The sequence below is a fragment of the Heptranchias perlo genome, unplaced genomic scaffold (genome assembly GCF_035084215.1).
Source record: "Heptranchias perlo isolate sHepPer1 unplaced genomic scaffold, sHepPer1.hap1 HAP1_SCAFFOLD_1535, whole genome shotgun sequence".
Lineage (NCBI taxonomy): Eukaryota > Metazoa > Chordata > Chondrichthyes > Hexanchiformes > Hexanchidae > Heptranchias > Heptranchias perlo.
In genome coordinates this window covers 12,082-23,925 of record NW_027138791.1, presented here as the reverse complement: position 1 = coordinate 23,925, position 11,844 = coordinate 12,082, and the positions used below count along the sequence as shown (strand labels likewise).

At 52.8% G+C, this 11,844-nt stretch overlaps 1 protein-coding gene across 2 annotated transcripts; it reads left to right on the top strand.

Annotated features, from left to right (window-relative positions):
• Positions 1-426: 426 nt before the first annotated feature.
• On the top strand, positions 427-10,041 carry LOC137309206 (serine/threonine-protein kinase pim-3-like). 2 transcript variants are annotated; one of them, XM_067977463.1, is made up of 6 exons: positions 427-700; positions 2,653-2,759; positions 4,053-4,103; positions 5,493-5,862; positions 6,290-6,466; positions 8,155-10,041. In XM_067977463.1, the coding sequence occupies exons 1-6, from the start codon at positions 643-645 to the stop codon at positions 8,301-8,303; spliced, it is 912 nt and encodes a 303-aa protein (XP_067833564.1). In that variant the 5' UTR covers positions 427-642; the 3' UTR covers positions 8,304-10,041. The 2 variants fall into 2 exon arrangements, with proteins under 2 accessions (XP_067833564.1, XP_067833565.1); XM_067977464.1 differs by having other exon boundaries at positions 428-700; positions 5,496-5,862.
• The last annotated feature ends 1,803 nt before the right edge of the window (positions 10,042-11,844 follow it).

The window sequence follows — 11,844 nt, the reverse complement described above, 5'->3', positions numbered from 1 at the left end:
ACTATTTTTGGGGACGCTTTGCACGATTCTTTGGGGACATTTTGCACTATTTTTGGGGACGCTTTGCACGATTCTTTGGGGACACTTTGCACTATTTTTGGGGACGCTTTGCACGATTCTTTGGGGACACTTTGCACTATTTTGGGACGCTTTGCACGATTCTTTGGGGACACTTTGCACGATTCTTTGGGACGCTTTGCACGATTTTGGGGGGGGGGGGAATGACACTTTGCACGATTTTTTGGGACAGATGCCGGGGGTGAGTTTCAGGAAAGTTGAAACCGCAACAGGGGTTTCTTGGAACCTGAGGACACTGCTCGCCCCCTGCTGATTGGCTGCCACGCTGTTGCAAACGACAAGTGGGCGGGGCGCTGAGGGGTGGGGGGCGGGGCTTCGGAACGTTGATACATTTCGAGGGGTGGCAGTGAAACTGATACATTTTTGTAGCAAAAAAAAGGCAACACTTGAGTCTCACACGTGGGAAACAGACCAGTTTTCAGGGCAAGTTTCTGGACATCTGCTTCTCTTGCCTGGGTGTGAAATCTTGTCTCGGAGGGACGGAGGATTTTATATATATTTCTATTCAAAAATATCTGAGGTGGATTTTACAACTTGGCAGGACTTAAAACTCCCCTCCGAAGGATGAAGAAGTTCGGATCTCTGTGTTGCCATCATCAGTCCAGTGTGGATGTTTGCCCAGGTGAAGTTTGTACTTGATGTGAATGTCAGTGATGCAAAAGAAAAACCGTTGTTTTGCCGGCTGCTACTTGAAGGAGAGAGAGAGAGTCAGTAATTCTCAGATCACAAGGTTAAGGGCAGAGAGAGAGAGAGATAGAGAGAGAGTCGGAGAGGCAAAGATAGAGAAATGGAACGAGAAAGAGGGAAAGATATAACGATAGAGAGATAGAGAGGGAAAGATGTAACGATAGAGAGAGAGACAGAGGGAGAGAGGGAAAGATATAACGATAGAGAGAGAGACAGAGAGGGAGAGAGGGAAAGATGTAACGATAGAGAGGGAGATAGAGGGAAACATAGAACGATAGAGAGAGGGAGAGAAAAAGGGAATGATATAACGATAGAGAAAGAGGGAAAGATATAACGATAGAGAGAGAGATAGAAAGAGGGAAAGATATAACGATAGAGAGAGATAGAAAGGGAGAGAAAGAGGGAAAGATATAACGATAGAGAGAGGGAAAGATATAACGATAGAGAGAGATAGAGAGGGAGAGAAAGAGGGAAAGATATAACGATAGAGAGAGAGAGAGGGAAAGATATAACGATAGAGAGAGAGATAGAGAGAGGGAAAGATATAACGATAGAGAGGGAGAGAAAGAGGGAAAGATATAACGATAGAGAGAGAGAGGGAAAGATATAACGATAGAGAGAGAGATAGAGAGAGGGAAAGATATAACGATAGAGAGAGATAGAGAGGGAGAGAAAGAGGGAAAGATATAACGATAGAGAGAGAGAGAGAGAGGGAAAGATATAACGATAGAGAGAGAGATAGAGAGAGGGAAAGATATAACGATAGAGAGAGGGAAAGATATAACGATAGAGATAGAGAGGGAAACATAGAACGATAGAGGGAGAGAAAAAGGGAATGATATAACGATAGAGAGAGAGATAGAGGGAGAGAAAGGGAGAAAGATACAACGATAGAGAGAGGGAGAGAAAGGGAAAGATATAACGATAGAGAGAGAGGGAGAGAAAGGGAAAGATATAACGATAGAGAGAGAGAGAAAGAGGGAAAGATATAACGATAGAGAGAGAGATAGAGAGAGGGAAAGATATAACGATAGAGAGAGAGGGAGAGAAAGGGAAAGATATAACGATAGAGAGAGAGAGAAAGAGGGAAAGATATAACGATAGAGAGAGATAGAGAGAGGGAAAGATATAACGATAGAGAGAGATAGAGAGGGAGAAAGAGGGAAAGATATAACGATAGAGAGAGAGAGGGAAAGATATAACGATAGAGAGAGAGATAGAGAGGGAGAGAAAGAGGGAAAGATACAACGATAGAGAGAGAGGGAGAAAGAGACGGAGAGAAAGGGGGACCCGCATAACGATAGAGGGAGAGAGAGATAGAGAGAGAGAGGGAAAGGGGGACACAGTCAGACAGACTCCGAGGCAAATAGAGAGAAAGAAACACAGACAGACAGAGGCAGATAGAGAGAGAGAGAGAGAGAAGAGACGGGATGTTTGGGGTTATTTCCGAGTTGAGTTGAGCCGGTTGGGAAGGGACGGGGCGAGTTCATTTGTCACAAGGGACAATGTTAGATTATTTGCCCTGAATTGAAATGCTCTTTAGCTCTCTCTCCCCCCCACTGCCCGCCTTCTCAATTCCCTGTAAATATTCTTTCCGGGTGAGTTGTGAATCGGACAAGAGATAAGACAGATGGTCAAGGGCTGTAATCTTCTTGTGAATAAATATAGTCACAAATAACAACAAAGTAACGAGAGAGAGGAGACCAAAAAAGGTGGGAAGGGGAAGGAGAGGGTGAAACTTTTGGAGGGGCTGGATAAGAAAGATGAGGCGAGTTTATTAAAAGGTCCTTTTGCTTTTTGTGTTTATTTTCTAATCACTTTGTTAACCCGAGGCTCTGGTTATTGGATGAAATGTAATTCTCTCTCTCTCTGACTTTCACCCTGCAGTGAAGGAGAGGGAACCCTTTGAGAAGTTGTACCAACTGGGCGCTCAGATCGGCAGCGGCGGCTTCGGCACCGTCTACTCGGCGGTGAGACTGTCGGACGGAGCCCAGGTGAGAGAAGGGGGCAAAGGAGGGGATAAAATAAACACACAGACAGAGACAGAGAGAGAGAGAGAGACACACACACAGACACACACACACACACACAGACACACACACACACACAGACACACACACACACACAGACAGAGACACACACACACACAGAGACACACACACACACACAGACAGAGACACACACACACACAGACAGAGACAGAGAGAGAGAGACACACACACACACAGACACACACACACACACACAGACACACACACACACAGACAGAGACACACACACACACAGAGACACACACACACAGAGACAGAGACACACACACACACAGACAGAGACAGAGAGAGAGAGAGACACACACACAGACACACACACACAGACAGAGACACACACACACAGACAGAGACACACACACAGACAGACAGAGACAGAGAGAGAGAGAGACACACACACACACAGACACACACACACAGACAGAGACACACACACACACAGACAGAGACACACACACACACAGAGACACACACACAGACAGAGACACACACACACACAGACAGAGACACACACACACAGAGACACACACACACACAGACAGAGACATACACAGATACACAAATAGACACACACAAACAAACACACACATAGAGACATACATAGATACACAAATAGACACACACACAGACACACAGACATAGAGACACACACACAGACAGAGACACACACACACATAGACACACACACAGACACACACAGACACACATAGAGACACACACAGACAGACGCACACACATAGAGACACACACACACACATAGAGACACACACATAGACACAGACACACAGAGATACACACACATAGACACAGACACATAGACACACACACAGACACACATAGAGATACACACACATAGACACAGACACACACATAGACATACAGACACACACACATACATAGAGACACACACACATAGACACACACACATAGACACACAGACACACACACACATACACATACAAATACAGACATACATACATATACAAGTACACACACACATATCTATAAGCAGTTTTCGCTTTTAGTGCAATAATTTATAAAACGAGAGTGAAACATTCCAGGGGGAGAGAGACAGAATCATTCACAATAAGAACTATTTCTGTCTGAAGATTTCGTTTAATGTGTAAACGGGGAGGAGACAAACACGGTGAGGGTTTAATTCCAGTGCGACTTGATTTAAACGTACATGTAAACACTGATGGTGGTTAAAGTCGCCATGTGACGCTCTTTCTGTTACAGGTGGCGATTAAACACGTGGCCAGGAAGAAGGTGACAGAGTGGGGTCGGCTGGTGAGTGAAATTGGATTTAAATTGTCCCGTGAAGAGCTGGCTAACTTCGCCGGGGTCTTGCAGAGAGCGCTGCTGCCCTGTGCCAAACCCACCCGGAGTTGGTGATTGTTTTATTGGTGACTATTAGTGCCGATTTCACGACTTCAAATGCTTTGTTTGCATTTCCTTTCTTCCACCTCTCCTCTTTTGCCGTGACGCGTAGAAAAAAGTCACTCTCGTCACTGGCGTGGGGGGGTTCCCTTTTGGTTTTTTAATAACATAGATATGTAAATATGTGCTTTCCTCTGCTCTCTTCCTGTGCCCAAGACTCGTGCCCAAACCTGGATGGTGATTGTCGACCATGGGGTGCTGACGCTAACCGCCACATCCACTTACTGGCAGGAGGACTGTATTTTTTTTGTCAAATGTACAATGCTCCTGTGACTAGTGTGCTTCACACCGGAAAGTGTCACAGCTGAAAGTGTCACACCGGAAAGTGTCACACCGGAAAGTGTCACGCTCAAAAGTGTCACACCGGAAAGTGTCACGCTCGAAAGTGTCACACCGGAAAGTGTCACGCTCAAAAGTGTCACACCGGAAAGTGTCACGCTCGAAAGTGTCACAGCTGAAAGTGTCACGCTTGAAAGTGTCACAGCTGAAAGTGTCACGCTCAAAAGTGTCACACCGGAAAGTGTCACGCTCGAAAGTGTCACACCGGAAAGTGTCACGCTCGAAAGTGTCACACCGGAAAGTGTCACGCTCAAAAGTGTCACACCGGAAAGTGTCACAGCTGAAAGTGTCACGCTTGAAAGTGTCACAGTTGAAAGTGTCACGCTCGAAAGTGTCACACCTGAAAGTGTCACGCTCAAAAGTCTGTGTCACATTTGTGTGAAATGACCATATTTGGAAAACAGCAGACAATACATCTGAGTAATTGTAACTTCCTCCAGGCACCGCAATTAACCTGGAATTGACTTCAGTGGGTGGGAGGGGTTTACAAGTCAGTCTAGCTTCCATCTGTATCAGCAGTTGGCCTCAGGGTGTGCCTATTCAAAACACTCCCTCCCCCCGCCCCCACAGGAGAGTGCCGTCCACGCCCGTAAAAGGACAGGCCACATTAAGCACCGATTGGTTACCTGGAGGCTGCCTGCCTCAGGGCCGTTACCCGTGACCCTGGTGGCCGGAGCCTGCAACTACAACGTGACGGTTGACATAGCAAAATTGAATGGGGGGAAATGTTGACATAGGAATTCGCAGTGGGGAAATGTTGTCACGGCAAGCGTGACCAAAAAAAATCGGGGCAAAGGAGGAAGTAAGGGTTCCAGATCACGCGATATGTCGCTCCTGTCTTTTTGTCACGGTATAGATCACGGCGGGCGGGCGAATAACAACTGTCACCCTTTTCGCCAGCAGAACGAGAACCCCGTGCCGCTGGAGATCGTCCTGATGAAGAAAGTGTCGTCGGGCGAGCACCGAGGGGTGATCCGACTGCTGGACTGGTTTTCCCGCCCCGAGGGCTACCTGTTGGTGATGGAGCGGCCAGGCAGCGCCCTGGACCTCTTTGACCTCATCACGGAGGAGGGGGCGCTGGGCGAGGGCCGCTCGCGGGATTTCTTCCGCCAGGCGGTGGAAGCCGTGCGGCACTGCCACAACTGCGGGGTGGTGCACCGCGACGTCAAGGACGAGAACCTCCTGGTCGACCGGCGGACGGGAGAGCTGAAGCTCATCGACTTCGGATCGGGCGCCTTCCTGAGGGACACGGTCTACACCGACTTTGACGGTAAGGCTAAAAAGGACGCGCCATGTCGCCTTTCAGGACTCTGGCACCAGCCTGGTACTGAGGCCAACAAACCAGGGAGACCGCCCCCCCTACCCAGTAACCCAGCCCATGTTGAATCAACTAATTAATTGGCCTCAGTACCTCTGGGCTAGGAAGGAAGGGGGGGGGGGGGGGTGGGGGGAACCACTGACGGGGGTGGGGGGGCGGTCTCTTATTGCTAGCCAGTGACTCCAAGTGGATGTCGGGTGAGGGTTGGCCCCCCCCAGGTCGAATAGCTCGAAAACACACAGGTGCACGAAGAACAAGGTCGCGGGGCTGGGGTAGGTCAGGGAGAGGAGGGAGTGGGAGCCCAGCCGGACCTCTTGCCGGGCTTAACTGAGCGTCATTCTGTTTTAATCGTGTTCCCTCTTTCTTTGCGGCCCCCCAGGGACCAGAGTGTACAGCCCGCCAGAGTGGATCAGCCACCATCGCTACCACGCCCGCTCTGCCGCCGTGTGGTCTCTCGGGATCTTGCTGTACGACATGGTGTGCGGCGATATCCCCTTCGAGCGGGACGAGGAGATCCTGGCCGGCGACCTCCAGGTGCCGAGCGGCGTTTCAGAGGGTAAGTGGCAGGTCGAGCGGGCGAAGGGGTGTTTTTTTTTAAGAAAAAAGATTCTCTTAATTCCCCTCAGCGCCTGGCCCGGCCGGCTGTTGTTTACGCACGGTCGGCTGTTCGACCATGGGGGGCGTCGCGGGTGAGCTCTGTTGCATCCGCGCCGGAGCCAACCGTCCAGCAGGGGTCAGCGCTGAGGGGGCAGCAATCCCGGTTGACTTCACTCCTGTCCCCTCCGTGCTGCCCCCTCCCCCAATGCCCCCCCCTCTCCACCCCCAGCCTGCCCGAACTGTAAGATCGATTGAAAGCCCCCACCCACTTGCCCTGGTTGAAATCAGGTAATTCTGCACAGACTTGAGGGAATATCGGAACAGGAGGAGGCCATTCAGCCCCTCGAGCCTGTTACATTAGGAACAGGAGGAGGCCATTCAGCCCCTCGAACCTGTTACATTAGGAACAGGAGGAGGCCATTCAGCCCCTCGAGCCTCCCGGGAGAGGCAAGAAACCAAATTTTTAAAAACCCAGGCCCAGGGCCAGTTTCGGGCGGCAGGGCGAGGGGGTTGATAAAATCTGGCCAATTCCCCTCCGCTCTCCCCTCGGCGATCGGAACTGGTCCAGGAGGCCGCTACGGACCCGATTTGCGTTGCCAGGATACCTGCTTCTTGGACGGGCCGACCTCAGGCCCGGCCAGAAGGAATTCCGCAGAATCGGCGTCCGCGGTGCGAGCCGGCCGCCCCTTCCAGAGGGGCCGCTGCTAATCTCCGGGGAAAAGGACCGCCTCCTGACATCTGACCCCGATCCGGCCTCGTACACAAATTGTGACCCTCCCGCCCTCCGCTGGTCCTTCTTCAGTTATTTAGTCGGAACAAACTTCGAACTGGAACACAACGTAGTCCCTTCACCCTTCACGGTGTTGGCCGTGCCTCAGTGGGTCTCTCTCTCGAGCCCCTCGGAGTCCAAAGGTCGAGGGTTCGAGCCCCCACTCCAGAGACCCGAGCCCCGTAATCCAGGCCCCGACACTCCCCCCGGTGTCAGTAGTGAGGGAGCGCCGCACTGTCGGAGGGTCCGTACTGAGGGAGCGCCGCACTGTCGGAGGGTCAGTACTGAGGGAGCGCCGCACTGTCGGAGGGTCAGTACTGAGGGAGCGCCGCACTGTCGGAGGGTCGGTACTGAGGGAGCGCCGCACTGTCGGAGGGTCCGTACTGAGGGAGCGCCGCACTGTCGGAGGGTCGGTACTGAGGGAGCGCCGCACTGTCGGAGGGTCGGTACTGAGGGAGCGCCGCACTGTCGGAGGGTCGGTACTGAGGGAGCGCCGCACTGTGGGAGGGTCGGTACTGAGGGAGCGCCGCACTGTGGGAGGGGCTGTACTGAGGGAGCGCCGCACTGTCGGAGGGTCGGTACTGAGGGAGCGCCGCACTGTGGGAGGGTCAGTACTGAGGGAGCGCCGCACTGTCGGAGGGTCGGTACTGAGGGAGCGCCGCACTGTCGGAGGGTCAGTACTGAGGGAGCGCCGCACTGTCGGAGGGTCGGTACTGAGGGAGCGCCGCACTGTCGGAGGGTCAGTATTGAGGGAGCGCCTGAGGTGGTGAAAGGGGCCGGAGAGATGCAAAGTTCCATCTTTCTCTTATTTCTATCTTTACTTCCTTCTCTTAAATGCGAAGTCTAACTGTCACGTTACCCTCTTGTGTGACCCGCAGAGTGCGAGCAGTTAATCCGATGGTGCCTGGAACAGAGACCCGCCAATCGGCCCAGTCTGGAGCAGATACTATGCCACCCCTGGATGCGGAAGAAGGGAGGCCTGCGGCCTCCAGAAGATGATCCCGGCTCCAGCCAGGAGAGCCTGTAGGGACCGGAAGGACCACAGTTGGACGCTCGCTGTACTATCGCCCGCCTCCTGCCCTGACGTGTGGCGGGAGCCGGCCCAGCGCTGGGACGAGACTGCGCAGGACGGCGCTCGATATCGGCCCCAGGACACCAATAGCGGCCGTGGGATCTTTTACGTCCCGCCTGAGAGGGCAGACGGGGAGGGGGCCTCGGTTTGACGTCTCATCCCGAAAGACGGCCCCCTCCGACGGTGCGGCGCTCCCTCGGTACCGGCACCGGGGTGGGGAGTGTCGGGACCTGGATTACGGGGCTCGAGTCTCTGGAGCGAGGGAGGCTCGAACCGCACTTGGTGGTTACGATCCGCTCGGGATGGGGGGGGGACCCTTTGCCGTCAGACGGTGCTAACACCCCTCCCTCCACCACCTCTCCGACTGACTGATTGCGCACGCCGACCGGGTCCTGAGGCAATTCGGCCACAGTGTGCATCGCAGCGCGGTCATTTTCCCTCCCCTACGCCCCCCCAGCTTCCAAAACACACACTTTCCAGGGCGGGGGGGGGGGAGTTTGGGGGTTACCATGAATCGATTTATTTAAAAGGACCCCTTCCGCTCCTCACCCCAACACCCACCCCCCCCCAACTCCCGTCTCCCCCAGCGACCCTCGTTAAGGGCATTGAGCCGTACCCAAGAGCAGCTGGTCCATTCCCTGCCTCTGGCTCAACTCGGGGTGCGTTTGGGGCGGAGGAGGGGGTCTTTCGCTGCTATTGAATCCCCTAGTTTCGACCCCCCCCTCTCCCAATGGTTTGGGGGGGAGGGGGTGAAGGAGGAGGGGTCAAACAGAGGGGCTGTGACACTGGTTCGATGATTAGTGAACCAGAATTTCTGGGGGAAGGGGTTGGGGGAATGGGGGCGAGGTTAAAAGAAATAAAGGAATACCCCCCATGGCCGAATAGCTGTTATTCAAAAATGTAATTATTGATATATATATACATATATATATTTATAAAAGTATTACAAATGGCCCCCTAGCTGGGGCTGGCTTCGTTTTGATGTTAAACCATCTTTGTGATAAATATACTGTATCCTCGTTAACCAGATTAAACTGGACCCTCCCTCAGAGTCACTTATGTTTTCGCTCCTCCCTCCTTTCCCCCTCCCCTCCCTTCTCCCCCCGCTCCCTCCCCTGTGGTTTCTATTCTCGTTCTGTGGTGTGTTAGCTGATCGCAGCCGAGACGGGAGAGAGGGCTCGACGGGGCAGGGAGTTGCGGGGGGGCGGGGGGTGGCGGTGGGAGTGGGGGAAGGGAGTTGGGGGGGGTGGGTTTTCGCAATCAGCTCCCGATTGCTATCCAGCGACTCCCGCCCCCCTCTCCCCCAGGCCCCACCCCCCACTCAATCCCGCCGGGAAAATGCGTGCCGACGTCTTTTTGGGGGAAGGATCGGCCGGCGATGCACACCGTGGTCGAATTGCCGGGGTGCCGAAAAACCGGGGTGCCGGAGCGGCATGCCACGCCGCACTTTCAGGCGGGGGCAGGAGGAGGAGGGGGAAACCAGAGAGAATTGAAAAGTGGACGGGAGGGAGAACCGCAGAGGCTGGGATTCCAGCGAATAGCTGGGATTTATCCCTTCTGTGTGAAATCTGCTATCGAATTACAACACGAGATGGTTTTAATCCTCAAAACACAGCCTCTGCCTACCTGTTATTTATGAACTTGTTTTTTGTGAATGCAATCAGCTGGATTAAAATCAGTTTCAGTCTAAAAAGTTTGTGGTGTGTGTCTCTCCGAACATTTGAAAGATCCGGGTGGGGAATACTGTCAAGGGGTTCGACAGGGTAGATGTGAGGGAGAGACCAGAACTAGAGGGCCATCAATATAAGAGAGTCACTAATAAATCCAATCGGGGAATTCAGGAGAAACTTCTTTGCCCGGAGAGCAGTGAGAATGTGGAACTCGCTCCCACGGGGAGTGATTGAGGCGAAAGGTGTAGGCGAATAGCTAAGAGGGAAGCTCGATATGAGGGAGAAAGGAATAGAAGGATATGCTGATAAGGTGAGATGAAGTAGGGAGGGAGGTGGCTGGTGTGGAGCATATAGGGATAGCCCAGATGGACCGAATGGCTCCCTGTGCTGTAAAATTCTATTTTCTGTAATTCTGTACAGCAAAAAGATCGGGACGCGATCGCAGTGCCCCTAATTGCCTTGCGCGCCCTCCCGCCGCTGCGGGGGGAGAGGCGAGGGCGGCAGCCATTTTGCGCACAGCAAGATCCCGCAAGTAGCAGTGCAGCGGACGACCAGTTTTACGTTGGTGGGTGTCGGTTGAGGGATAAATATTGGGCTCCAGGACCGCGGGGCGAACTCCCACCTCCCCCGCCATCGTGGCGTTAAGACGGACAGTTGGTCTGGCCTCTCAAGAACCGTGGAAACCACAGCTTGTTAACATTTCCATACTCTACTGCTTTTGCAGTTTTAAACTTGATGTCCAAAATGTCCAGTTTAAACCTGTCTTTGCTGTTGTGAATTTATACCGTCCAAACGTAACGTCAAGGGAACCCTTGCTTTCAAATGGCCTCAGATAATGAAGCAGTCCGTGCCCGCATGCAGCAAGACCTGGACAACATCCAGGCTTGGGCTGATAAGTGGCAAGTAACATTCGCGCCAGATAAGTGCCAGGCAATGACCATCTCCAACAAGAGAGAGTCTAACCACCTCCCCTTGACATTCAACGGCATTACCATCGCCGAATCCCCCACCATCAACATCCTGGGGGTCACCATTGACCAGAAACTTAACTGGACCAGCCATATAAATACTGTGGCTACGAGAGCAGGTCAGAGGCTGGGTATTCTGCGGCGAGTGACTCACCTCCTGACTCCCCAAATCCTTTCCACCATCTACAAGGCACAAGTCAGGAGTGTGATGGAATACTCTCCACTTGCCTGGATGAATGCAGCTCCAACAACACTCAAGAAGCTCGACACCATCCAGGACAAAGCAGCCCGCTTGATTGGCACCCCATCCACCACCCTAAACATTCACTCCCTTCACCACCGGCGCACCGTGGCTGCAGTGTGGACCATCCACAGGATGCACTGCAGCAACTCGCCAAGGCTTCTTCGACAGCACCTCCCAAACCCGCGACCTCTACCACCTAGAAGGACAAGGGCAGCAGGCACATGGGAACAACACCACCTGCACGTTCCCCTCCAAGTCACACACCATCCCGACTTGGAAATATATCGGCCGTTCCTTCATCGCTGGGTCAAAATCCTGGAACTCCCTTCCTAACAGCACTGTGGGAGAACCGTCACCACACGGACTGCAGCGGTTCAAGAAGGCGGCTCACCACCACCTTCTCAAGGGGCAATTAGGGATGGGCAATAAATGCCGGCCTCGCCAGCGACGCCCACATCCCATGAACAAATAAAAAAAAAGTACTGTCCAAGTAAATGTCCAAACCCTTAAAGGGACTAGTTAACCCTTTACAGTTCAATCGTCCAGTCGTTCAAAAGAGCAGAGTTGGAGCTGACCTAATGTCCAAGATTACTACAACGGTGGTGCTGCGATGG

Coding starts and splice junctions, on each gene's coding strand:
- LOC137309206 (XM_067977463.1), top strand. CDS start 643: ATGAAGAAGTTCGGATCTCTGTGTTGCCATCATCAGTCCAGTGTGGAT. Junction 4,104..5,492: donor TGACAGAGTGGGGTCGGCTG/GTGAGTGAAATT, acceptor CCTTTTCGCCAG/CAGAACGAGAACCCCGTGCC. Junction 5,863..6,289: donor GGTCTACACCGACTTTGACG/GTAAGGCTAAAA, acceptor GCGGCCCCCCAG/GGACCAGAGTGTACAGCCCG.